This window comes from Chaetodon trifascialis, chromosome 11 (genome assembly GCF_039877785.1).
Source record: "Chaetodon trifascialis isolate fChaTrf1 chromosome 11, fChaTrf1.hap1, whole genome shotgun sequence".
Taxonomy (NCBI): Eukaryota; Metazoa; Chordata; class Actinopteri; order Chaetodontiformes; family Chaetodontidae; genus Chaetodon; species Chaetodon trifascialis.
The window spans coordinates 18,143,197-18,168,718 of record NC_092066.1 but is presented as its reverse complement, the minus strand read 5'-3'; the positions used below and the strand labels follow the sequence as shown (position 1 = coordinate 18,168,718).

Genomic DNA, 25,522 nt, shown 5'->3' with positions numbered 1-25,522 from the left:
ACTGTATTAGGTACAGCTAGCTAACACCAGTGAGTCCAATACAGTAACCCAGTACTAGCATAAATCTTTCCTAGCTTAGCTTAAACATTTTAAACTCTTTTCAGCACAATTTTAAAGAGCTATCTCAAACTTATGACCTTCATGAAGGGTAGGACTCTGCTAGGAGGCTGCTCTATCAAACTGCATTAGTTTGAGCTTTTTCTGCCTCATAAACTGACAACTAAGTGTAAATCAAACAAGTTTAAATGGGCTTAACTTGAAATGGTGTACTACTGGAATCACAGCTTCACTCAAGAGTCCACAGCACTTTTGTGTACACCTTTAAAATCACAGTATTGACTTTAAACAACCCAACAGCCACGGCAGAATACATGTAACACCTCTAAAGCAATTTATTAGAACAGGGATGTTTGCAGAGAAAGTTTCACCGTCTTGTGGCTCAAACAGTCCTACAAGAAAAACTGCTCTGGCCTCCTGTATCAGTGCATCACCAGCAAGTCTTTGCAGAGCACAGCATGTAAAGCTTTGAATTCAGTCATGTTCATTAACCCCCCTCCCCGTCAACCCCCTCCCAATGTGAAATATACCCGCTTCATCAAAAGGAAATGCTCACTGGAAATGCTGACACAGGTGGCTCAAAGCACCATTAGCTTACATTACATTCTGTAGCTCGTGATTGTTCCACAATGACAGCCGACATTTCTTTCAGACAAAGTATGCATTAGTGCTGCTGCACCGATAAAATAAAAACAAAAAAAAAAACCAAAACAAAAAACTGCAAATACGGTTTACAGAAGGGGGAACACAATCTTCAGAGGACTGGTGCTGATAAAACCAAGTGCTTTGAGATCTGAAAGACATTACAGATACTGTAAGAGCAAGATATGTCCACGGTCTACCTATCATTCGGACCTAGATTTCAACAATCACTTCTCAAAAGACACAAGAACTTGCCGTCTACTGTTTGAGAACGGCAAGTTCATAGTAGAGGAATACTTAAAGTCTAAGTAACTAGCTGTCAAATTCACACACACTCAACCTCACACTTTGTAGCACACACTCACACACAAGCGCACACACATATCCTTAACAAAAAAATACAATATTTGCTTAGTGGTCCTGCAGTTACAAGTAGTACGGTCTGTATGACCTATGAGGACCAGCCTAAAGATATACATTGGGCCCTGGGACACCCTGAAAACACAGGTAGCACATCTGGATCAGGGGATACAAAGCATTACTAACCACTGGTCCACCAAAAAAGGCAAGCTATCAAAAAAAGAAAAGAAAAACAAAAAAAAAGGAAAAGAGGCATTTACTTTCACTGCACAACAAGCAGAAAAATACCAAGCTTTAGTAGGAAGTCACTTTGCCTTGTTACCCATCCGGAGTGTGTGCCTCGCCAAGGGATGGGTAGTCAGGATCAGAGTAATTACACTTTAAATGCATGTTAAGCCATACGTCAGATATCTAGTACGAGTTTTCTATGTAGTGTAGTGCTACCACATCAGTGTGTAATTACTGGGAAGAAAAACTCCAGTAGAAAATTGTTTCTAAGTTGATCCCATAATACTGAGCTGAAGCCATGAGGGGGGAGAAAAGAAAAGAAAAGAAAAGAAAAAAGCAAAAAAAAAAAAAAAGCACAAAAGCTTCAGGGGAAGAGATATACACACACTTCAACCTAATGGCAGAAAAGCATAAATTCAAGCAGCACAAAAAAAAGATTTATGAAGTATGCATAATCTCTGAAAAAAAAAAAGAAGAAAAAAGTATGAAAACATCCCTGCTTTCATGTTCCTAAATACAAAACTTCAGTGTAACAAGAGGTCCTTTTTCCGCCTTTTTTTTTTGTCTTTTGTTCTCCTTTAAAACAGGTAAAATTTGAGTCCTCTGGTGGTGTGAGTGGTATGGGATGACAGTCTTTTTTTGTCATTTAAAATCTTTTTTTTTTTCCTCTGTTTTCTTATATACTTGAAGATGTGGTAAGCATGCAAGCCTCGTAGAGGAGGGGCCCGGAAGGGCTGATGGGTGGGCTGGTGGTGGAAAAGGAGCCTTTAGGCCAGGGCTGGGAAGGCCTCAGGATCATCCACGTTGGGGACTGACACTCCACTAGCCTGGGGGGGACAAATCCAGGACAAGGTTAAGAGAGGAAACACAATCACTGTTTTTACACTAACAGTGGATCACATTACCACTTGTACTTGGAGGCTGAACCGAAAACAAACACACACTCTGTGTTTGCCATCGCTCTCCATCTTACAGCTTAATGCACAATATTCAGGTCGATGGGGCGAATAAATACAAGCGATCTCGCGGTCAAACTCATGCCAGTAACAAAAGGCAAAGCTTCACCTTTTCTTTTTAAAAGGGTGATTACATTCTAAAATATGACGACAGACATATCGTCAATTAAAGCTTTTGGACTGTTGGCTGAACAAAACAAGCATCTAGAATATGTCAGCCAGGGCTTTTGAAAACTGAGGCGTTTATCATTTCTTCCTGACATTTTACAGACTGCACAAATACATGAAGTGATAATGAAAATATCTGAGAGTCACAGGCCCAGATTAAAAAAAGGAGCAAGAATATGATTCCAGCTTTCAAATCTTTCAATTATTACTTATTCTACACTCTAAATTCACAACACTAAGCACCATGGCAGCACAGATCGACACCGCCGTGAGGTCAGTCTGTGCGCTTGGCGTCATGCAGCATGTGGAGGCTGGTCTGTTATTTCAGGGCCTCAGTGATCCACAGCACGTTTTCCAAGTCAGTGCTTTCACAGCCTGTTCAGTCAGTGAGCTAAATCTTTTGTGAGGGACACTAAACCTTTGTCGCTGGCAGCGACGACAGCTTTTATTGTCACCTTTTCAGATCGTCCTCCCCCGCGTGCCGTCCTGCTGCCTCCCCCTCCGCGGCCTCCCCTGCCTCCGCGAGCTCCCCCACGCCCGCGGCCGGGGCGGCCCAGATCTCCAAAGTTGATCTCCAGCTGGGATGTGATGTCGTTGGCTGGTTTGCGGAAGTGGTGGTCACTGGACTCATCGGGATTGGCCTGCTGATAAAGACAGACGGCGAAAGCGTGTTGGACAGTGACTGGACTCTGAGCCGAGAGGCTTGTTTTTAGACCAGTAAAGAAGTGAGCGAACATCTCTGTGCTGAGCACCAACGGTGTCTTTTGACTGTTCATTCCTCTGGAGACACCCCCAAAACTAATGAAGAAACCATTTTCAGTATTTGAAGGTGTATTAAATCACTCACCGTTTTCTAAGCAGGTGGTTTTATACAGATTAACGAGTGTTTTCATGGACTGTGTGGGTGAAAGGAGTGTGAGGGCTGCAGGCACCTTGTGGTACAGAGTGTGTGTGTCTGCTTCTGTCTCTGCGGCGTCAATCAAAGCACCAACGGGCCTCTGAAACGTAAAGACAGCAGAAGGTTTCTCATTAACACACTGTCAGTTCAGCTGGTGAGACGCACAAGTCGCCACACCAGGCCTAAGAATGTTCTATTTAAATACATCAATCACAAAGTGAGCAAAGTGTGCGGGCAGTCGGCTTTGAAACGACACTTCAAAATTAGTCAGTGACTATTTTGATAACTGATTGATCGTTTTAGCTGCTTCAGTCAAAAATCTGCTGGTTCCAGCGTCTTGTATTTTTAACACACCACCTCAGGCTCTGAGGATTTGTGATGCACTTTTAGACTTTTCTCACATTTTAACAAACAAAACAAATAACGGAGAAAATGATCAGAAGATGGCTGCCTGCCGTGGCTTTAATCAAACCTTTATCTGTGCCCCACTGACTCGGGTTTGGTCCTTCTATAATTACTGTTGTCTGTTTTTGCTACAAAATTCAAACAAACAAACCAAAATGGCTCCACTGACAATCTTCCAACCATTGTGCTTAAAATCCAGAAGCAGGAAGTTATTATTTTTGCCTGGTTAAAATTGTTAAGAACCCAGGTCAAAGGATAAGTTTACACACTTACAGACAACTTAGAAGTGACGTGTGTGTTGGGACAGAAACAGGCGCCGGCACAGAGCTGGTGTGTGGTTTATCAGTAAGCTTCACACTCACATCTTCACTCTTGGACTTGTGCAGCACGTATCCTTTCTTCCACTGGCTGTCGGCTCCTTCATTGGGCTTCCGGATGTTGAACTCCACCTTGGTGCGCTCCTTGTCCTGCATGGCCTTCCACTCGTCCAGGGTCATCTCTTTGGGGCCTTCGTTTTTAACTTCTTCAACCTCATTCTCCCTGGAGAGCCAGCACACAACAATGTAGGAACTTAAACCTCAAACAGCCAATCCTCTTAGCTCTATACATGCTCTCTAATCCTGAGGCCAAAGGGTCAGTCACAATGTTTATCCCATTCGTACTGGAGCTTTGTGAGGGAAAGGCGCATGCAGACACACCATTTGTGACATGGGACAGTGTGGTGATGTGGACCTCCAGATGCTTCACACTACTTTCACTGAAGACTCCCTGCCTGAACACGCAAACAGGAAATGGATACTCACTTGTTCTCGGAGCCGGCGGGTGCGTTTTCCTCTCCCTCTGGGGTCGTCTCAGGAGCAGCAGTCTGTTCAGCCTCGCTGGGGACAAACACACACAGCCACCTTGTCAATACTCATCGACTGCCTCCACCTGAATATTACCTCTCAGTGGTTGCTTTCCAAGCTTGCTCACAAATGCGCTCTCCTGTGTGTCACAACCACTTTCATCTAATGCCATTACACACTTAATAGAATAATAGAAAGCTAGAACTGATTTCAGAAAACGTTTAGAGTCACACCTGCTCTTTTTCACTTTGCTGAATGTAACCCCAAAAGCACAGTGTGTACCAGACACCACTCTGTAAAAACTGGTGCAGCGAATATGAAAATAGAGCTCCTTCATGTAGACTGTTCACAGTAAGTAACACATTTCAGATGAGCATCATTATCCTGCAGACAGGAACGCTCAGACAAACAGGCCACGTGTCTGCACTCACCTCACTTCATCCTTCACATTGCCCCAGTTGTTTGAGCCAGTGCCGCTGCGCTTCTCCTCACTTTTCAGATTGCTGGAGGAGACAGACAGGAAAACACACACACACACACACACACACACACACACACACACACACACACACACACACACACACACACACACACACACACACACACACACACACACACACACACACACACACACACACACACACACACACACATCACACCCTGATGTTTGTGGTCCAAAGATACTCACAGCTCACAATGAACAGCCATTCTGAAGCCTACCACAACCCTTGACCTCAAATGTGCAGTCAAAAGTAGCTGACTGTGCATAATTTAGGGGGGGAAGGTTGTTGCTGACCCCGTTATTGAATGTTAAATATAACTGCCAACAGATCTATATTAAGACAAATAATGTGCCACCTGGTCCTGGCAACCTTTGGCACTTGAAGAGCATCTCTTGATAATAAAGATTAAAGAAAGGGATGCTTGCTTTGAAGGAGTCATTTCTATTTCTGGACTCCCTGGTCTGCCGAGGTCTCAGAGTCCAGGACTGACTCACGATTTGTCACTGCCGCTGTGTCTGTCAAAGTCTCGTTTTCCACGGGAGTCAAAGCCGTCTCCTCGGCCCATGCCCCGTCCTCTTCCACCACGCCCACCACGGCCACCACCACGCCCTCTCGGGGGCCTGTCTCCAGAAGGCCTGAGGGGACACAAACAGATGCTGAACTAGAGCAAGAACATTACAAGCTCATGTGACACACACGCACGCATCTGCTCTTAATGTCAGTCAGAGCCCAGCTGGAAAAAACAAACAAACAAACACTCGAGCTGTGCAGGAGTCTGGGCTGTGGTGTTGAATGGGCTTTAAAGACTGTGTATCAGATGTTCCCTGCATACACCCTGACAATGACAGTGTGAGCGCAGCAGACAGCCTTGAGCTTATCAGCACATTTAAATATGCTCTTCGTCGTTCATCACAGCTACTCACTTGTCTGTGGAGAACTCTCCACCTCCCTCAGGCTTGTCCTCATTGGGCTTCTCGAAACGGCGCTCGCGGGGAGGTCTCCGGTCTGGCCTCTTGTCTCCAGGTCGCCCTTCGCCCTGCCCGCCCTGATGCTGGGATCCAGGTTGGCCCTGCTGGTCTGCTCTTCGGCCCACCCGCCTGATACCTGACAAACACAGAAGCACGTACAAAGGGACTCAAAACCTCCAGAAGCCAGTAATTTCTACAAGAATGATAATTTCATGATGTGGCGTCTGGTTACAGCATGTCGGTGCAGGAACGTGTCAGCTGTCATGCAAACTAACCATTTAAGCTCCTGATCTACTGTCTGAGCAGCCTTCAACACTACTGACTGACAGTGGGCCGTCTGTTCATTAACTCGGTGCAGTTCGTGAACTCAGTCGACCACGCTTAATAAAAAAAATAAAGTTTACAGCCAGAGGAGAGAACATCAATCCAAACAAAGGGCCGTGTGACCAGTCTTCCGTATAGCAGGTGAATATGCTGCGCATTTGCTCCGCTAAGCCTGCAGCTGCTAGCGGAGCTGCGTAGACACTGACCGAAGCATCCTCCGGCAGGCAGCAGCCCGCCGCTACACCTTCCTGTCGGATGCTGGTGAAGCAGGTCTGCGGCACAGGCTCACCGGTGTGCGCAGGACCCTGCAGGTGGATACACCTGAGCTCTGCGGTGAGCCTGCACAGACGTGTCTTGTCGTGTAGCTGGCCTCGGTCTGGGGGGTTGACCTCACGCTGTGTTTGGCTCTGGCCAGCAGCAGCTAACGCAGCTAACAGGAGCCGCACATGACAGCGGATGCGAAAAAAGACGAAAATAAAGATGCACTGCACACAAGCGAGAGAGAGGGTGAACGCGTTACCTTCTTTCTTCAGGGGGACTGGAGCCTGGGACTCCTCCTTCTTGTCCAGCAGCGGGTTCTTTCTGTCCTTCTGTGACTCCTTCTTCGGCTGCTTGGCGGCTTGAGCCGCGGTCTTGGTGGACCCAGCGGCGGCCCCCTCCTTCTTCTTGTTTTCAGCAGCTTTCAGGATCTCGAACGGGTCGGACTCATCGTCCAATAACTGGTCGAACCGGTTGGTTACGACGCAGCCGAAGCCTTCTTGCAGGTGTCCGGGCATGATGGCGCCCCTTCAGCGGGATTCACCTCCGATTCTACGAGGCTTGATGCGAACAATTCGCTGGATGCTGCCACAAGATGGCTGGGAGAGCTGCCCCTTCTCTTCCGGTGCGAGCACCATCCGGGACATCGCGCGGCGCGCACCAATCTGAACACGCGCTGGCTGCAATGTTTTTATTTACATTATGTAACGATGTGCGCTCATGTCCTCCAAGAATAATCCGGGTTTTAATGTCTGAGAGGATGTTACATGCAAAGGGATAGTCTCACATTAGGCTGCAGAGTTGTGTGGCTGCAGAAAACCAGGTTCTGTCCTGCCAAAATGACCAAAACACAACTGTGAGAAACATGTGCGCGCATGTTATTAAATCCATATTTTATGGTTAAGATGTGCATATTTACTCAAACACTAATATCAGAGCCTGATGAGTCAGCTACACTCACATACTAGACAATTACAGCTGTTGGAAACTCCGTAACATCTTACTGTGAGTGTGTGAAGCGGTGACTGCGTGCTGATGCCACAGACACGCGTGTCTTATCATAAGATTAAGTGGGATTTGTGGGTTTATAAAAAGCAGCAAATGGTGTGTTTGGGGCCAGCAGGGACATGTTGAGTAACAGCTGGTGGTAACATATCTGCCCTCTGTAGAGTCAGCTCTCACTGGGGGAAGATGAATTCAGACTCTTCTTCATACAACCTGAGGCGTGTGTTTCCTCTCATGGATGTCAAGCAGGCCCTGCTGCTTAACGCTGGGTAATTTAAACCATGTGCCATAATGTTTGCTCTGGCGAGTGCCAAGATTTGTTCTTTAAACATAAAAGTATGTTTAATGATTAAGATCAACTAAAGATAAACTGTAGTTTCACAATCAAAGCTGTATTCTCAACTGAAGTAAGTGAGTACAAGACAGAAATATGGCACTGCAAAAATAAGAAGCACTTGAAATCATCAAGCTGTCCATGTTCAGAACAGGAGCACACAAAGTCTCACATGTTTGATATGTTGATTATTTTGGCGTTATGTCTGTAACGGAGAAGGAAAATTTAGGACAAAGAGGAATTGTCTTTCTTTCATTCTCTCTCTTTCTGAGACAAATGTTATTTTACTTCAGGACAAACTTCATTTTAAATCAGACTAATGGACAAAATTCAATAGAGACGAAAGACTGGAGGTGGATTTAAAAGGTTTATATACATCTTACCCAAAAATCAATGAAAAACCTAACATGATTTTGTTATGCTCAGATAAAAACATTGACGTCTCCAGTAATTAAAAGAAAAGGAAATGAATGGCTACAAGCCTGCACACTCACTCACATGGGGACTCCTCACTCAGTACATTTGACAGAGATGTCTTATTATTTCTAACACAATCTAAAAACTGCTGATTTCACTATTAAACTTCGTCAGCTTGAATGACAGCTGATGTGACTCCAGATCATTTCCCCCCAGGAATTCTCACGTTAAACAGAATAAACGGAAAAAGGAATAATCCTTCCTCTATTATGAGCCTTTGTTCCCTTTAAATATCTGACTCCACCCTGACACATTACCTGTATCACAACTGTAGTAGAACATGAAATGTTTCCCTCTGTAAAGTAGAAAGTTGAAATAATGATGTGCAGTACAAGTACATCAGAATTGTACTAAATACAGTAGCTACTTGAGTAAATGTACTTTACTACTTTCCGGTATTCTTGTCCAGCCTACCCTGAGGTTAAAATAATCAGCTGTCCCTCGAGATCTCACTAACCAGAGTCACAGTCATGACTTCATAGACCGAGGTGTACACTTCAGAGTACAGAATGACTGTAGCTGAACCACAGTCTGCATCTCTCAGTACGTCGCTGTGTTTGACAAATAATTAGCAGTACTGAGGTATACGGCATTAACTCACAATAAAAAAAATATTCTGTGGAGCTGCTGCTTGATGTGCATTTCCTCCTTTTTCCCTTTTGGTTTCTATAATAACAGATATTTAATTGTTTCTGAATTTAGATCCGCCTCAAACTGAAAAGGCAAAAAGGCAAATGACTCACAAATCAGAGTGGGAGCAGTGCACATCTGTCAGGAACAGTTAAAGCGACACACACACACAGACGCACACCTCAGGAAGAGATCAGTAAAAAAACCTTGTGTGAAACAGACTGTCAAAGGATGAGTTGTATTACACTGCGCTGCTTCGAATGTCACTCTCCTCAATCAACTGAAACTGGTTTGGCCGATTACAGACCTGAAGAGTTATTTAAACAAGCCAGAAAGTCAGCTAACTGTGCACATCATGATGTATGATTTCTGTTTAAATAAGCCACTGATGACAGCTGATGGCAGTGTTGGGAGGAAACCTGTCATGCAAGAAACATGATCCAGTGATCGGATGAAGACACACAGGCAGGCAGCGGTTCCTGTATTACAACAAGAGGGCGGCAGCACACAAGACTCCTGCTGCAGTCATGTGAGTAGTTTTGTAGAAAGGACGATAGACAGAAGAGACACATAACTCGATGGCACAAATGGCAAGAATGAAAAGAATAAGAGCACTGTCACTGTTCTTCATCACAAACTGCATGTGGTTCATCTCCCAAGAGCAAAAAGCTTCCATTACAGAAGAGCATCAGCTTCCTTGTTAGCATCTTTCTCACTCAGTTTCCTTCTGATTGCTTTCTCAAGTTCAAGAAGTTGTGAATAGAGGACTTCAGACATCCCATCATCGATGTCCATCTGAAACGAGAACAAAAACACACAGACAAACTGATAAATTACATGTAAACAAAGCATCTTCAGCAGGAGATCACTGATCCCAGTGTCTCTTACGGATATTTTAATTCAATATTCAGATTGTGAGCTTCACACACGGCAGACATGAGCAGCATAATGTCTGTGCAAGCAATGGTCTCTGCCTCCTCACCTGTCGAGGCTGAGTGTAGCTTGTTCCCAGCCCGGATGTTAAACTGTGGTACTTTGATCTTGGATCCAGAGACTCTGGCTTTTGAAGAAACAGCCAGTGCTGTGAAAAGCCAGAGCAGGACTTCATGATTACACTGTAAAGATGTGAACCCCTGAAGCATTTTCACAAAGGCGAGGACAGAACAGGTTGAAGACGTACCAGCGCCTCTGCTCCGTTGTACGCTGTGAGTGTGAATGTGTTGGTGAAGATCCTAATCTGTTCAGCACACACAGGAAATATGCCACAATGACATGAGACAATTCAACCTCCAATCATGTTTCATACACAGGAAGCGCAATAAAAACAACCGTCACTCACCAGCCACATGATGGGCATGATTAAAGTCCAGAAAGAGGAGGGGAGGATGCCGTAGGTCAGGTTAGTCATCACCAGTCCTGGACACACTACAGAGGAGAAGAGTCCCTGTGACAAAGAGACGAAAACATTTACTCAACATGACAGACTGATGTTTAATCAAATTATATGTTTTTCAACCACCATGTCTCAGAAAGGTGACATCAATAGAGGGCACACTGGACCTAGAGACCACGGTACAGGGTTCCATGGAAACCTGCAGTGTATTATTTTAAACATAGACTGGCAATATGAATGTAGGGCAGAGCAGGACAAGGTCTTACGGCAGCTCACACACATTGGGTCAATCTCAGGATAAATGTGGGCCTGTGTCATCAGGTATGTCCTCACCCAGATCCTCAGATCTTCAGGCCTTTAAGGCAGGGTGAGAGGACAGGTGGCCAGCAGACATTCTGCCTTTAAAGTTAGTGCGGATCAATGTGAGAAGTGCATGCGCAGGAGTTTCAGGAGGGAGATGAAGTCATGAGCAGGCAAAAAATTTTAAATCTTCACACTGTGTGACAGACACACCTGGCTGTTCTTGTGTCTGTTGAGTGCCAGGCTGAGCATGTCTGATGCGTACTTGGAGGAGCTGTAGGGCTCCGTCCCATTTCTGTGCTGCATGTCCTCCATGTTGAAGGCAGAGCGGCGGGCATTGCTTGAGGAGGTCCACACTACTCTGGATGCGTGACCTGCGTCACACAGCAGAGGCTCCAGCTCCCTGATCTGGACGAGAGACAAAGACATCAGGTCCATGGGACAACGACACAGACAGAAACACATGGGTAATGATGACAGAGGTTACAATACAATGGCACACATGTGAAAAAAACATTTAATCTGCGCTGCTCTTTGAAGTTACCAATCTAATTAAGCCTTGTAAGACCTCACAGAGCTGCCTCATTATATTCTATATACTGTTGTTTAATGAGATGTAATGGATTGAGGCCATTTCTCAGTTTAAAGTGCAACAATATTCTACTGTTAGCAGGAATATTTATTCATTGCAAAACTTGCTGCTTCATATAAACAAAGGAAAGCTGGTGCAAATTAGCTCTAAGTTTCGACCTTTTCTGTTCTGGGACTGGGTGATAAGACAATATAAAGCTTAAGATTGGAATTTCACAACCTTTTTCTGGGCCATACCATTTATACCAAGGCAGCTATTCCTTTGATGTATACAGCCTTATGACAATATTGGATTTACACGAATCCCAAAAACAGACATCTGTCTTTGCTTAATTCATTATGTTTCTCAATTGTTTTTCCATAAACATCACAAAATAACATTAAATATGCAGATATTATCCACATCAACCGTCCCTAACAGAATCATTTTTAACTATCTGAAATACCGTACTATATACAAACACTGCCTACTATGTTGCAGCAACATACAATACTGAGGACTATATGACTATATATACTGTCAAAAGGAATTTTTTATCATCCTTAGATCCATGTGCAGTGTGTGCTGTACCAGGAGAAAGTGACCAAACAGGTTGGTGGCAAAGACTTCCTGCAGACCATCAGAGTTGAGGGCGTCCTGTTGAGTCAAGAGACCCTCTGCTGTCGCAAACATGTTGATGACATTCCTGCAGTGAGACGGTGGACAAGTTGGACTGGTACACACCCAGCGAGCTTTAAACTGATACAAAACTAAAAAAATGAGGCACAAACCAAAGCAAAGGGAGTCAGGTGGAGGTGCTGGAAGTTTACCTGGAGAAAAGACCCTTGAAAAAACCTTTGATGCTCACTTGTGGATTGGGCATAATTCCTGCGTTGAGATACAGAAAGTCAACTCTGTTGTACCTGTGGAAAAACACATGCATTAATCTATCTCAACTCCATATTCATAGATGATAGGTAAGAGAAAAGGGAGCTGTGGACCCCCTGTGTGTGGTGGTATCAGTACCTGGCCTTCACCTCCTGAGCAGCAGTGAGCACTGACTGCACAGAGCCCACATCAAGGTGCAGTAAGTCTACGTGAGCGTCGGTGTGAGAGGTCAGGAGAGCAGAGCGAGCGGCTTCAGCCCGCTGCATGTTTCTGCAGGCCAGGCACAAGCGAAGCTGGCTGTCCTCCGTCAGCAGCCTTTCACACAGGGCCAGGCCAATGCCGCTGCACAAAGTGACAGATGGCAGACAAACACAAGCATGTAAACAAACGTCCCTCAGGAACTGTGCGATTACACAGTTTTACTGACTAAATCAACTGCTAAACATAGAGGAAACAATAAAGGAAGATTGTAAACATTAGTTTGCCAGTTCAAATTTTTACAAAGCGAGCAGATAACAAGAACCTTTTTTACTCTGTAAGTCACATCATTTTCATCCAAATCTCCCAGATCTGCTGTGCTCTGGACGAACCCACACAGACCGAGCCTGAGCCAGTCATCTAAAAGGACTCCAGCACGCCTTTAATGTGAAAATTTGCAGGAAAGGGAAGACTGTCTCTGGTGGACAAACATTTAAGTGACCCTTTCTAAAACAACTTAAATCTTACCTACGCATCATCTTTTGCCATTTCTGAAGCGTAAATTCTTACTTCAATCACTTATGTACAGTGGCCGACAAGGGCAAACGCACCGCAGACGGCAAAACGCTGCAAACACAGGAATGATGCAAAGCCAAAAACACACAAACACATAAAACAAATGCAACAAAAAACGCTGCGAGAGAAAAATGCTGCAATCACAGAAACGAAGCAGAAGCAAAAATTTACAAACACACAAAACAAATGCGAAAGAAAAATGCTGCAAATATCAAAACACTCACAACCCCGAAACAACTGCAAGAGAGAAACGCTGCAAATTCTTTCCACAAAACAGAAGTGTGCCAGGCCACTAGGGGGACTCGACCTGAGGGATGGGCTGGTCCTGTAGGACCAGACCATAGACATATAAAGAGTAGACGCCGCATCGACCGCTACTGCCTATCGGCGCTGACGAGCCGTGGGGCCGTTGTCTTGAAAGAAGTGTCAGCGCATTTAATCCATCGTAACTTTCTGAATACTAAACTGATTTTCACGCGTTTTTTTTTTTTTTTTTTTTTGCTGCAAATGTCATACAAGTAGATATGATACAGGACAAATGGTTCGGCGGATTTTAATATTCATATGGGATTAACAGTAATGGAATATTCTGATGTAGCCTAGACTGTAAACACCCACATTACACACACACACTAATATATGATAGAGAAGCAGATAGTGGCGGTAAAGTCACCTATTTTAATAATTTGAAGAGACAATATATGATTAGGCTATATATAAATATTTACATATATAAACAAAATACTGACTAATGAACACATTATATTTCTAATGCCTAATCATATATTACTATAGCACTACTCTTTAATTGTCTATGGTCTGGTCCTACAGGACTGGTCCATCCCTCAGGTCGAGTCCCCCTAGTGGCCTGGCGCACTTCCGTTTTGTGGAGTGAATTTGCAGCGTTTCTCTCTTGCAGTTGTTTCGGGGTTGTGAGTGTTTTGATATTTGCAGCATTTTTCTTTCGCATTTGTTTTGTGTGTTTGTAATTTTTTGCTTCTGCTTCGTTTCTGTGATTGCAGCATTTTTCTCCTGCAGCGTTTTTCTGTTGCATTTGTTTTATGTGTTTGTGTGTTTTTGGCTTTGCATCATTCCTGTGTTTGCAGCGTTTTGCCATTTGCGGCGCGTTTGCCCCTGTCGGCCACCGTACTTATGACTTGAAATACATCAATGCTGATATATTAGCCAGAAGCTAATATCGGCCAACCGATCAGCCATGATTTCAACTCAAATGTCGCTTCCTGTAATGTTTCAGTGATATTTTCTGATAGTGAAATGTCTGACACACCGTATATAGAAACAACGGATTAAAGAAAACTGACGTCTTAAACATTATCTCATCTCGGTGGCATCAGTCAGTTAATCACTGCGACAGTTCATCTCTTAACAGGAGCGACAGTGAAATCAACACAGACTGACGCACATTTGTGATCAGTTGGCAGTTTTACTTAGTACCGACGTAACAAACCGACAAACTTCTACGTTAAAAAGCACATTTAATGGACCCACCTGTTGGCGCCGGTTACAATGACAACTCTCTCCATGTCTGTCCGGAGTTAGAAGCAGCTGTAAGTGAACATAAGAACGGCAGAAATTCTTAAGCCAATCCTAAATTCATTTCAACCGGGGACAGCCCATCGCCCGACTCCGCTAACAACACAGCAGCCTATATGCACGAGCGCATACGTGGTGTGATTGGATGTCAACAAACAGCTGGCCAATCGGCTTCCACTACGGAGAGCGCAGAGGCCCAAAACGTTGAAAGAGCGCAATGATTGAAAGTGTCACTTCGGAAATGGCTCTTAAGTGTGTCAAAAAATCCCAGTATTGAAGAAAACGACAAGGACAGCCTGACAAACAGGAATGAATATTATTTTTTCTTTATTTACACGGCTTTTTGGTTTGACAGCTATTAAAAGGGGAACTATTCAACAATGAAAAGTTCATTTATATCTGCAAAAGGACATAAACAAGTTCATAAAACATATCAGCGAACTGCTGCAGGCTAAAAAACACCTGTCTCATCTGGACAACAGTCATCATAATGTCATTGTTTCATCTTCAAATTTAAAAAGCAAACATAAACATTCATAAAACACAACTGTGCTGACATTCTCTAATAAATGTGCAATACAAGTAGATGTATGTATGGAAACAAAATAAAAAAAATATATTCACAATCGTGTTTCAAAACCTAGAATTACCACAAAGTACTCTATAAATAGATGAAGCATAGAAAATAAAAGGAAATTAATAAATATGCAGAGGTGTGATTAGTGCTACTTTGCATGTTATCTACAATATAAGACTCTGTTCAAGTGTATACCTTCTCCTCAGTTCTTATTATTTACAGCACCACTCTGGCAAGCAAGCGAAAAAAGAATGAAAATCATCTGATGGGATGTTTCTGACACCAAGTTAATTCCAAATAAACCCAGCCTGAAGGGAGCAAACGTGGCAGTGCACGACAGGGAGAATTCATCGCTTCCATCTGCTACGCCATGCTCTCCATCAGCTGAGTGTGTATCTCCTGAAAGCTCGGCCTCTGCTTGGCATTCCTCCTCCAGCAGCTCAGCATGAGATCATTGTAGACTCTATCAGGACAACAGGGAGGCTTTGGCAGGTACACCTGGGAGCACGAGATAAATATCAATGTAGGAGGAATGTTAAAAGGGCCATGAGTAGTGTTTTTATTTGAAAATTGCAAATTTGGCACTGTGAGATACGCATGCAGGGAAAATATGGGATACTTGTTTGATCACCACAAACAAAATTGTGACTATAAACAGATTGTGCTGTGGAGGATTTGGCAGCCTAAACCTGTGTGATGCTCACCTGCTTGCCTTGGTCCCTGAAGAACTCGCCTGTGTTTTCAATGACCTGCTCATCAGAGAGCTGGGAGTACGGCTGCTCCTTACACAGAGTCAGAATCTCCCACAGAGTCACACCGAATGCCCACACATCACTGGCCATGGTGAACTTACCCTGAGAGAACAGACAACTCAAATCCAAATCCAGCCCAGCACTGACTTCATGTGGATGATGAATTATACACCTGTATTCATTATCACAGCTGCAGTATTATTAGCAGTCAAATCATGTGGACTTATACGCCTCAAGATCTACCTTCATTTCCCTTTTAACTTTTATTGAATCTGAATAAAAATCGGGCAAAAAAGTCTCATATGCATAATCTGGCAGTAACTGAATTCAAATGAACTGGGTTGCCACCGTATTTTAAGATGTAAAAGCACAGCTGAACTAAAGGGGTACTTAAATTTCCTTCAACAGAGATCAAGGTACTCACCAGCAGGATGCTCTCCCAGGACATCCAGCGAATGGGCAGGACGGCCCGGCCCTGGATCCTGTAGTAGTCCCCTCTATACAGGTTCCGACTCATGCCGAAATCAGCGATCTTTATGGTGTAGTTCTTACCCACCAGGCAGTTGCGGGTCGCCAGATCACGGTGGACAAAGTTGAGAGAGGACAAGTACTTCATACCAGATGCAATCTGCACAGCCATGCCAATTAGTTTACTGTAGCTAAAGAGCAGAGGAGACCACAAAGAAAGTGAATGAGTACAATATGTACATATGCACAGCTTTGTTTAGTTGACTCTATAGATTATATGATGTGAAGATATGAGCCTACCAAACCATGCTCTTGCCCTCTTTTCCCTCTGGCTCTGTCTTGTCTTCATCAGCAGCCTCTTTTAGTCTGAGATTGCAGAGGAACTGGTTCAAGTCTCCATTTTCCATGTACTCAGTGATCATACACAGCGGGTCTGTGTCCACACACACCGCCAGCAGACGCACAATGTTGGGGTCCCTCAGACGAGACATGATTCGGATCTCCTTCAGGAAGTCATTCCTGCAGCATAACCAGGACAAATGATTGCAATTAAAGGGACGTGTTATCACATTTTGTGATAATAACAACCTGCTGGGGATTGATGCACCATTTGCTCTTACCTTGCATTCTTGTTGGCGTCTTCCCGCAGTGTTTTCACAGCAACCAGCAGAGGTGACTCATTGTTTCCCTCTATAGACAAATCCTCATCCAAAAAGTCCTGCATGTCCTCTGCCTCACACAAGTGCACCTGTTTTAAAAAGTGCTTTCTCAGACCATCATCCACTTGGCACCACTTGAAACCATCTGTTCAATTGTTTAATATCACTAAGCAAAGGCTATTCGTCAGCATGCACTGTATCGTCGCTGCATTTCACACTCATGCTTTTACCACACAGCAAAATCCATCATTCAGTTTTCAAAATGAGAGCCATAAAGATACATCAACATAACTGTGCAACAGAGAGAACAGCCCGATAGATCTAATATATTTCCAAAATGTCAAATCAATGCCAGCAAACATTAGAGCTACAAAACTGAATATACTTCTCCAAACTGGCCCTCTCCCAGCTTCTCCTTGAAGGTGAGCTTGTGTCTGGGGAACTCTCTCATGGAGGAATCGGTGCCAGCAAACAGATTCATGTTGGCAGCTGTGATGGAGTAGGTGCTGCTGTCTGAAGACTCCTGGAGGCTGATGATGTCTGCCTCCGCATAGTGGGGGGCACTGTCTGAACCACTTGTTGCAAAGGCTCGACAGGAGGTGCTCGGTCCTGATGTGGAATCACACAAATACACACACTGCAGCAGCTACAGCTGTAACAACCTCCACAGGATTTACTGTGCTTTAATCTTACCAAGGTGTTCAGTGGACTGAGCAAACTCAGGTAGCTTCCGGATAAGACGTGAAGGCTCCTGGTAGTCGGCGCAGAGGGGGAAGATTCTCTCATAGGTGGAGTTGGAGGTGGAGCCCGCCTCACTGGACAGGGAGGAGTGGTGGGAGGAGAAGGCGTGGGTCTGGACTGCAAGACGAGCTGTGAGTTCATCGTCCAGCAAGCGGCGAGATGCCTGAGGAAGTGCGTGTGTGAGAGTTGGGGTCAATAGTAAATAGAGGTAAATAGTCTGAGATTTTGTGCTGGTTAGATTTGGTTAGATTTGTCAAAAAGAAAGATGTCATACTTGGATGTCAGCAGTTATTGTGCACTAGGGGAAAGGAGAGGTTGCCTGAGCATGGAAATGTGAAAATCTATAATTGTATAAAATGTGTAAGCCCAAAATGTATCATGTTTCTTTCTACAGATCACCATCCCTAAGAGAGCTTTTAAAAACTTCATTAATAGCAATATACCATCAGCTGCTGATGGCCATCTGCCTGAAACGCTTTGGGATGCAGTCCGTTTCAGCTCATAAAGCTCATCTTATAATAACAATAAATTCCAAAAGTCATTTCCTTTTAGATGATATGTCTCCTATGGTGCAAAAACAAAATGCAGACCACTAACTGATTTGTTTTGTCTCATGTAAAATCCCCCAAAATTGCAACTTTTATTAGAAAATAACATTGAATTATTTGAACATGTGAGTCACATATGTCTTGCATGGACTCGTTTTTTGCGTCGTTTTTCTTTTAAAATTCAACATTTTTTGGGCGCTTGCAAAAATCAGTGTATGGACAACCCCTCCTTTTTCCTTTGTTTGATACTTTTAGTCCTGCACCTTTACTCAGCTGGAGATGGGATTTCAACCTTCTCTGACTGTTACTGAGACTGAACCACTGATAAGACAAGGATGTAATCCTTTCATTAATTATCAACAACACAGCACATAAGATCAATACAAACAAACTGTAAAAAAAAACCCTCTTTTCTCACCTTCTCAAGCATCTTTTGCCAGACCTGCCTCCACAGGATGATGACTATGATAGCCAATAGGATGGCAATGATAGCCACCAAACAGCCAATCAGGATCCTGGTATTGCTGTCATCCACTTTATGAGTAGGATCATCCCCTAAGCAACCGGATGAGAGCAGGGAGTTGAGGTGGATTTGATTTGATCCACTGCAGTTCAGTTTCTTATTATGGTATGCTTATTGCACTTTCCCCTTCAAGTTTCATTACAACTACAGTTTACGACATTTATTTCAAAGATCAGTCATTTCTGATGCTGTCAGCAGGTGGCACTGTTTACCCAGAAAACATTTCAGTGACACCACCTCAAACAGCAATTACTTTCAAACTGAGATAAATTACTACACAGCATAGTACCTCATATGACACCAAGTCAGGCTTAATTAAGAAAAATCACAGATGAACAATCTTCATAACTTATAATGGTTTTTTGGATTATATTTGTGGTTGACTGAGTATTATACTCAGCCTGTGTTTTATTTACCACCAAGATCACTTCCCAGCAGCCATATATCAAACCTGCTCTCCCTCTTGCCAGCATTTTTCTCCACTGGCAGTCACTTCACTAAAATTACAACCACTACTTAAAGAAAAAAAGGGTTTATCTCCTGACCTGGTATTGTGTTCGTGGGGTGTCCGTGTTTGCGAGGAGTCAGAGATGTGTTGTACACTGCTGAGCCTGTGAAAGAAAGACAAGGAAGGACAAAGCTGAAGGATGTAAAGTAAAACAACATTTGCACTGTGTGGGAGGAAAAACCCATTCAAATGGAATGTAATATCAACGCCAGGCTTCTAATGAGGCACCAACTGGAGGATGGCAGCCACACCTGATCCTATTTTTACCTGACTGGAAGGCCACCTCACTGAACAGCATCCAATGGTCACTGAAGTGGAAACGGCACTTGATGGCGCTGGCAGTGCGGTCCCCGAGGGACACGGTGACAAAACGGGCGTTTTGGCTCATGCGGTCGACAGTGGGCCTGAAGGTCACCGGGTCAGCCTCCCAGTCTGATCCCGACCGGAAGTAGCAGCTGGCCTGTCTGAACATCCTCACCCCTCGGCTGAACATGTTATTACAGTGAACCTGTGGAGGTGGAGGTGGAGCATCTAACTAAAAGCAAGTTATCTTCATCAGCACCTCGCAAAGATTCAATTATCCAGCTAATATCGACAGGGAATATGAATTTCCTTGTTTTCCTGTGACCATGATGACTCAACTGATGTAAAAGTGCTCAAAGCAGGCAGAATCGAAGGGGGACGTGATGCAGGAGCAGATGTAGCAGTGACTAAGCTGTCTTGCTGTGCTGTCAATGAAAAATATCCTCTTCCATCTCTGATCTCTGGCCACAGTACTTACCCATGACAAATATGCTAATTATACAGAAATATCATTTTCCTGCTGTGAGGCTATTTTGCACCATTTTATGAAATTTATTACCCAATAAAATCTGCAGCAGCCATAGAAGAGCGGTGCTTGCCCAGCATGGCACAGCACAGCACAGCTCACTTCAGTGAAGCGCCGGCTCAGCATTTTTAAAAATATTCCACTTTCTCACTTTTACGCTGAAAACTGAGCCAACTCCTTACCTTCATGGAGGTGAAGTTTCGGACGTGGTCGAACTCAAAGATCATCTCCACGTAACCTTTGGGGAAGCTCTTGTTGCTCCAGCCCACGTAGTCGTACCCCGGCCACATGCTGTACGTGTGGCTGTGGAGGAAGTCGTCCAGACCCCAGGTGCCGTCTGTCAGCTGGCCAAGGCCCTTTGTCAGTCTAACAGAGGAATGGATGAGAGGAGCCATGATGGAGCCAAGTTTCATTCACTGAGGAGTGCAGAGATAATGACTGCACTCACAGGAGGTAAACAACATGATAACTATGATCAAAATGAGCTCTAATTGTGGCCTGCGTCGTTCTTTCTAGAGGTAGCAGTAAAATCCCAACCTTTCAGCTAATGCTCCATCATACACAGAATCATTAAAGTAGACATCCAGGCCTCTGTAGATCATTTGGTGCCCATCCGGAATGCTGTAAGACATCAGGCCATCTGCAGAGGGCAGGTCAAAGGTCAAAGATTAGGTTGCATTTACTTGCTGCATGCTAGGATATTATGACAATGACCAACATTTTCAGCATGTCATAAAAAGTCAGAATGACACTGATAAGTCATAGAAATAAATGCAGACTTTGCTAACTTATATATATATAAAAAAGAACTAGATGATGCTAGTGTGACGTGGTGAAGGTGTCCTGCAGTGTAACGGAAAGTGATGACTAACCGAGCCATTCGCAGCCGTAGAGCTCCACTCTCATACACACGATCATGGAGTGGTCTGTCACAGGCATGAAGCGCACAAAACGTGCTATGATGGGCGGCTCCAGATCCTTCAGCACCACATCATACGCGTTCCTGTTCCCCTCAATAACCTGGCAGAGGAGACGCAGACGACACGGAGAAGAGTGACTAAGTGAAACGTGTCAGGGAAAATCAAACCACGTAAATATACTGTATGTGGTGTTAATGCTCTGACGCCTTCAACCAAAACTCTGCTGCAGGGAGCTGGGCTTGCTGAATGACTAAAGCGATATGGGTGGCATTTTTTTGTGATGGTCAAATCAAAGCCTTTGAGCTCTGCAGCTCTCTGCTGCAAAGATGTTATCTTTTGTTCCAGCTTCTTGCCATCTCTCATCAGTGGTGGAGGAAGTATTTGGATCATTTACCTTCTTAAAAGTAGTAATAATGTGATATAAAAATACTTAGAAATGTCCTGCTTTGCAAGTATTAATAGCAAAATGTATTAAAAGTGTTACAAATAATGGTCCGCATATTTCAGAAAATGGCCCCTATGAGTGTTGTACTATTACTCCACATTAATTTATTTTGTTTTTGTACTGTCAGTAGTGTATTACTGTTGTGGCTACTATTTCATACAGTATTAGGCAGTTTAAGGTATAGCATTGCATCGCATTTCATAAGCTCATCATATGTCACATATGAAAAAGTAGGCTAACTATTTAGTAAAGCAGTTAAATAAATGTAGTGGAGTAAATAGTATAAGATCTGAAATGTAGTAGAGTTGAAGTATAAAGTAGCAGAGAATGGAAATACTCCATCAAAGTACATATTTGTGCATTTTGACTTGGTGACAGTGTGTGAATTAATGTCATAGTGATGAAAGTTAAACTGCTATAACTGGCACTTAAGACACAAGATAAGCCAGTGATTAGTGGCCCCTTTATCTAATTTAAAAGCACAGATTCAAAGCAGGTACCTGTATGAACACTGTAATACAGTACAATACTGCGATATGCTCCCACCTGTCATGGCAGATTTTGGTCCAGCCCTACACCCGCACTTGATCCAGTTAAGATGTCACTTGAATCATATGCGAGTGTCTCTAATGAGAAACAACGACATACAACATTATCCTGTCATGCTCACCTGCCTTCCCTTCCTGTCGTGCCAGTCCACCCACTTGCTGCCATCGCGGCTGTACTTGATCCTGTATGTCTGGGCAAACTCATTCCCCATGCCGTCAGCATGGCGGCCTTGGGTGCCCACCAGTGTGATGAAGTGCAGTGACCGCAGGTCCACCTGGAGATACTCTTTGAGGCCGTCGGGCTCTGACATGATGTCAGGACACCAGGCCCCGTCACCATCTCCATTGTCTAAGTCAAGTCTGAAGAGGAGGAGGACATAGGAGAGGAGACATGAGGCAAAAGGTTCAGGAGGAGGCGAGGAAAGGAGCGTGGAAATTAAGAGGAAGAGGAGGGAATATTGCAAGATATGAGTAGAGAACATTTTAAGTGATTTTATCTTGTATGCATGAACTTTTCTATGTTAATGAATTCATATTTTGCATGAGAACATTACTGATTACTCTATCTCCCTGCTGGACTTTCACATATTCTCTTTGCAACAGCAAGTATGAGGCAGTTTTGTTTAAGCCAAAGCAGTGGTTAGTTTGGGATAAACAGAAGAAGAACTTGGCACGAATATAGCAACGGCCACCAGGGTGGAGCTTCTAAAGAAAGAGAACTTTACAGATTATCAATGACGAAGACGACTATAATATAGTGCTTATATTGGAAGTCAAGTTCAGTAAACTCTCTGCGTGATATCTAACGACTTACTAATGACAGGTTTTACGCATGTTGACCAAAGCAAATGAAAATAAACTCAGACATAAGAGAGGAAATGGATTATCCAACGTGCCTGCCAAATCTCGCAGCAGTTGACTCAGACCACTGACTGGAGGCAGAGATGTCCTCGTCCTGAATCTGCCCACCGGTCATACCAAGAGGATATCGACACATCTCTAAAAACACATGAAGCATCACTGAGACACATGGCGCTCACATTGGGAACACGTTTCTATGTGTTTGCATGTATGAGTGTGAGACCTGACTGCTTTCATGTGCCATACGAGTCCTCATCCTTTCTGTGGATTTGCAGGATGTGAGGAGGGGAGTGTGAAATGGTCAGATCCCATCCCTTCCCCCCAGTCCCCTTCCTGCTGCCCTGTAAGGCCTCAAAGCCAAACAGAGACATCACTGTGTAGGTGCCAGTCTAAGCAAAATGAGAGGGGAGTGGCCTCGGGGGTGCCTGCTCTTCATTTTTTATAACCTCTACACGTGAGAGACATTTATGAGTTTTAACGCATCTGCTGGGCGTTAACTTTTATGTTGTGAGGGCACAAAAGAATTCGTTTGACAACAGACACCACATCAGAGTGTTAATATAATTCACTGAGCAGACTGTGCATCTACTCACTGAAGCCACCAGAGTGTTTATTCTTACCATCTCTACCTGGTAATTAAGGGGCGTCCGTGTTTTATTCACCTTCCCGCACCGAACGCCATGACATGCACTTTGAGAGCAGCAGAACAAATAAGCCTTTTACTGTGGAAATATTATAAGTGGGAAAGTCAAATGATTGCACGTGTATGTGTGTGTGTGTGTGACAGAGAGAGTGTGTGTGGGTGCATGTGTTACCTGCAACTATGCCTACAATTTTTTTTTTTTCCACAAATGCCCCCTGCTTGTGAAAGGTCTGCCTGTTCTGAGAATGTTTGCTGTCTGACCATTAGGTAAACCACATACACACACTCTCATACACACACACACACACACACACACACACACACACACACACACACACACACACACACACACACACACACACACTTTACATTCTTGCGTTCTAAGCCCACCCACCTAAAATTGCTTTCCTTCTCCATCTTGACAACATTCATGGCCCTCAGGAATATAAAGAAGCTATTTTAAGCTTGTATATGGCATATCCGCATTTACTGGCTCACATTAACAACCAAACCTACACACAACTAAAGCCACTATATTGCTGATTGTCTGACTGGCACGAGCAAGATATTTAACCTCGGCCTGCTCTGAGGATGAGGGATTTGGATGTAAAAGATGAATATCTACCATACCTGGGTTGACTTGAGATCGCACAGTGGCAGCCAGCAGGATAAAGAAGACATGGTGCGAGATCTGTTGAACCTTCATGACCCTCATCTCTTCTGTGCACACCTAAAGGTTTCAGGAGCGTTGTGCATCAGCGGATGAGATTAGCAGTCATTAATCATATATCATGTCAGCAAGTTTCCTGCAGCAAATCCTGAGCTTTCTATTTAAATTCAGGAGGATTTGAATGTTTTGCTCCTCACATATTCAAAAAGTGCATTTACTGAAATGCAGGGTCTCACCCTCTGAGACTAGTATGTAATGAATAATAAATACATTAAGAAAATAAAAGGAATTAGAAAAAAATCTAAAGAGAAAACAATCAAAGATGAAACATGTAAAACAGATGTAATATATTCCAGTATTCATTTGAGTTCAACATCCCTGAAACCTGGTGAGATCCACTGTGGTAAACACACACACACAGTCCTCCTTGTACTTTTTTGCTCTCTCCCATCACAGTACCTGCATTTTATTTAGCTTGTAAAAGCCCCGTGAAGGTTTCAGTGACTTACGGCTCAAACACATCACGTCTACAAGAACTTAGACTACAGCTCAGAATCTGCACTCACAGTGTTTCACGTGGTGGGTTAACCAAAGACATGGGGGACAATGTCATTCTGTGTCAGTATGAAGTGTATAAAATGTAGTCTTGCTGGAGTAGGGTTCATTATAACCTCATGTATAACTGCATTTTTTTTCTAATATGCACATGAAAGGAAATTAAGAAGACTGTATGCTGAATTTAATAGCAAAAACCAATGTCTGTAATCTGTTTCTCAGCAGACTTTCCATTTCTGTGGAGCTGACACCATGATCACTTCTAGCGGGATAACCTTTTTCCTGTCTGCTTTTGAAATGCTGAATAAAACATCACAAATAAAATGCAAATAAAGCTCTAATATCGTACCTTTCTTGTGCTTAAGCTTATTTTGAACCTGTATTAAGTGTTTTCCTATATGAGCTCACTCTCTATACTGAGCTGAGCTGATACAAACTTCCTACAAAGTCAACGTGGACACTTCATGTATGAGAAAAATACGGATTTGACTTACTTTTGCAAGTTCCTCTCTCCTTATTATGAAACCATCTGTTTCAGGGAAAATTCCACATCTACTGTGAGTTGATGCATTCAGCGATGCGAGTCACTGACCTCTTCCTAGCAAAAACTTTCTGGGAATGGAAAAGAGAGAGAGAGAGAGAGAGAGAGAGAGAGAGAGAGAGAGAGAGAGAGAGAGAGGGAGGAAATGAAGGCTGATGTAACAGTCTTACTGGCTGGAGGAAAGAAACAGAAAATA

The 25,522-nt window shown here is 43.7% G+C and overlaps 3 protein-coding genes across 4 annotated transcripts; all 3 read right to left on the bottom strand.

The window, feature by feature from the left end:
* Positions 1 to 368: 368 nt before the first annotated feature.
* On the bottom strand, positions 369 to 7,251 carry LOC139339023 (SERPINE1 mRNA-binding protein 1-like). Of its 2 annotated transcripts, none has more exons than XM_070974450.1 (9): positions 6,875 to 7,251; positions 5,986 to 6,166; positions 5,557 to 5,697; positions 4,991 to 5,062; positions 4,518 to 4,592; positions 4,077 to 4,254; positions 3,344 to 3,409; positions 2,867 to 3,055; positions 369 to 2,114 (listed from the first exon to the last, which is right to left on the bottom strand). In XM_070974450.1, the coding sequence occupies exons 1-9, from the start codon at positions 7,128 to 7,130 to the stop codon at positions 2,055 to 2,057; spliced, it is 1,218 nt and encodes a 405-aa protein (XP_070830551.1). In that variant the 5' UTR covers positions 7,131 to 7,251; the 3' UTR covers positions 369 to 2,054. The 2 variants fall into 2 exon arrangements, with proteins under 2 accessions (XP_070830551.1, XP_070830552.1); XM_070974451.1 differs by having other exon boundaries at positions 2,867 to 3,052.
* A 1,049-nt stretch (positions 7,252 to 8,300) lies between these two features.
* Positions 8,301 to 14,675, bottom strand: LOC139338982 (3-keto-steroid reductase/17-beta-hydroxysteroid dehydrogenase 7-like). Its single transcript, XM_070974368.1, has 9 exons — positions 14,494 to 14,675; positions 12,349 to 12,552; positions 12,153 to 12,245; positions 11,914 to 12,028; positions 10,965 to 11,159; positions 10,398 to 10,502; positions 10,239 to 10,295; positions 10,041 to 10,139; positions 8,301 to 9,853 (listed from the first exon to the last, which is right to left on the bottom strand). Exons 1-9 carry the CDS (start codon positions 14,526 to 14,528, stop codon positions 9,734 to 9,736), a joined length of 1,023 nt encoding a protein of 340 aa, XP_070830469.1. The 5' UTR covers positions 14,529 to 14,675; the 3' UTR covers positions 8,301 to 9,733.
* A 647-nt stretch (positions 14,676 to 15,322) lies between these two features.
* Positions 15,323 to 24,263, bottom strand: ddr2b (discoidin domain receptor tyrosine kinase 2b). Its single transcript, XM_070974284.1, has 16 exons — positions 24,191 to 24,263; positions 22,953 to 23,055; positions 22,179 to 22,416; positions 21,016 to 21,163; positions 20,681 to 20,783; positions 20,326 to 20,509; positions 19,582 to 19,822; positions 19,352 to 19,417; positions 18,702 to 18,838; positions 17,688 to 17,898; positions 17,380 to 17,603; positions 16,956 to 17,083; positions 16,670 to 16,854; positions 16,292 to 16,530; positions 15,820 to 15,969; positions 15,323 to 15,613 (listed from the first exon to the last, which is right to left on the bottom strand). The coding sequence occupies exons 2-16, from the start codon at positions 23,051 to 23,053 to the stop codon at positions 15,479 to 15,481; spliced, it is 2,490 nt and encodes an 829-aa protein (XP_070830385.1). The 5' UTR covers positions 23,054 to 23,055; positions 24,191 to 24,263; the 3' UTR covers positions 15,323 to 15,478.
* Between the last annotated feature and the right edge of the window lie 1,259 nt (positions 24,264 to 25,522).

What these genes read in the sequence shown, in the direction of transcription:
- LOC139339023 (XM_070974450.1), bottom strand. Translation starts at nt 7,130, where the DNA reads ATGCCCGGACACCTGCAAGAAGGCTTCGGCTGCGTCGTAACCAACCGG. An exon ending in AGTCCCCCTGAAGAAAGAAG is followed by an intron (nt 6,167 to 6,874) that starts GTAACGCGTTCA and finishes TGTGTTTGTCAG; the next exon opens with GTATCAGGCGGGTGGGCCGA. An exon ending in ACAAGTCCAAGAGTGAAGAT is followed by an intron (nt 3,410 to 4,076) that starts GTGAGTGTGAAG and finishes TTTACGTTTCAG; the next exon opens with AGGCCCGTTGGTGCTTTGAT.
- LOC139338982 (XM_070974368.1), bottom strand. Translation starts at nt 14,528, where the DNA reads ATGGAGAGAGTTGTCATTGTAACCGGCGCCAACAG. An exon ending in TGTTTGGTCACTTTCTCCTG is followed by an intron (nt 11,160 to 11,913) that starts GTACAGCACACA and finishes TCTCTCGTCCAG; the next exon opens with ATCAGGGAGCTGGAGCCTCT. An exon ending in TCATGCCCATCATGTGGCTG is followed by an intron (nt 10,296 to 10,397) that starts GTGAGTGACGGT and finishes TGTGCTGAACAG; the next exon opens with ATTAGGATCTTCACCAACAC.
- ddr2b (XM_070974284.1), bottom strand. Translation starts at nt 23,053, where the DNA reads ATGTGTCGATATCCTCTTGGTATGACCGGTGGGCAGATTCAGGACGAG. An exon ending in ACGACAGGAAGGGAAGGCAG is followed by an intron (nt 21,164 to 22,178) that starts GTGAGCATGACA and finishes CTCCTCTGCCAG; the next exon opens with GTTATTGAGGGGAACAGGAA. An exon ending in TCAGTCCACTGAACACCTTG is followed by an intron (nt 17,604 to 17,687) that starts GTAAGATTAAAG and finishes ATTCCACATCAG; the next exon opens with GACCGAGCACCTCCTGTCGA.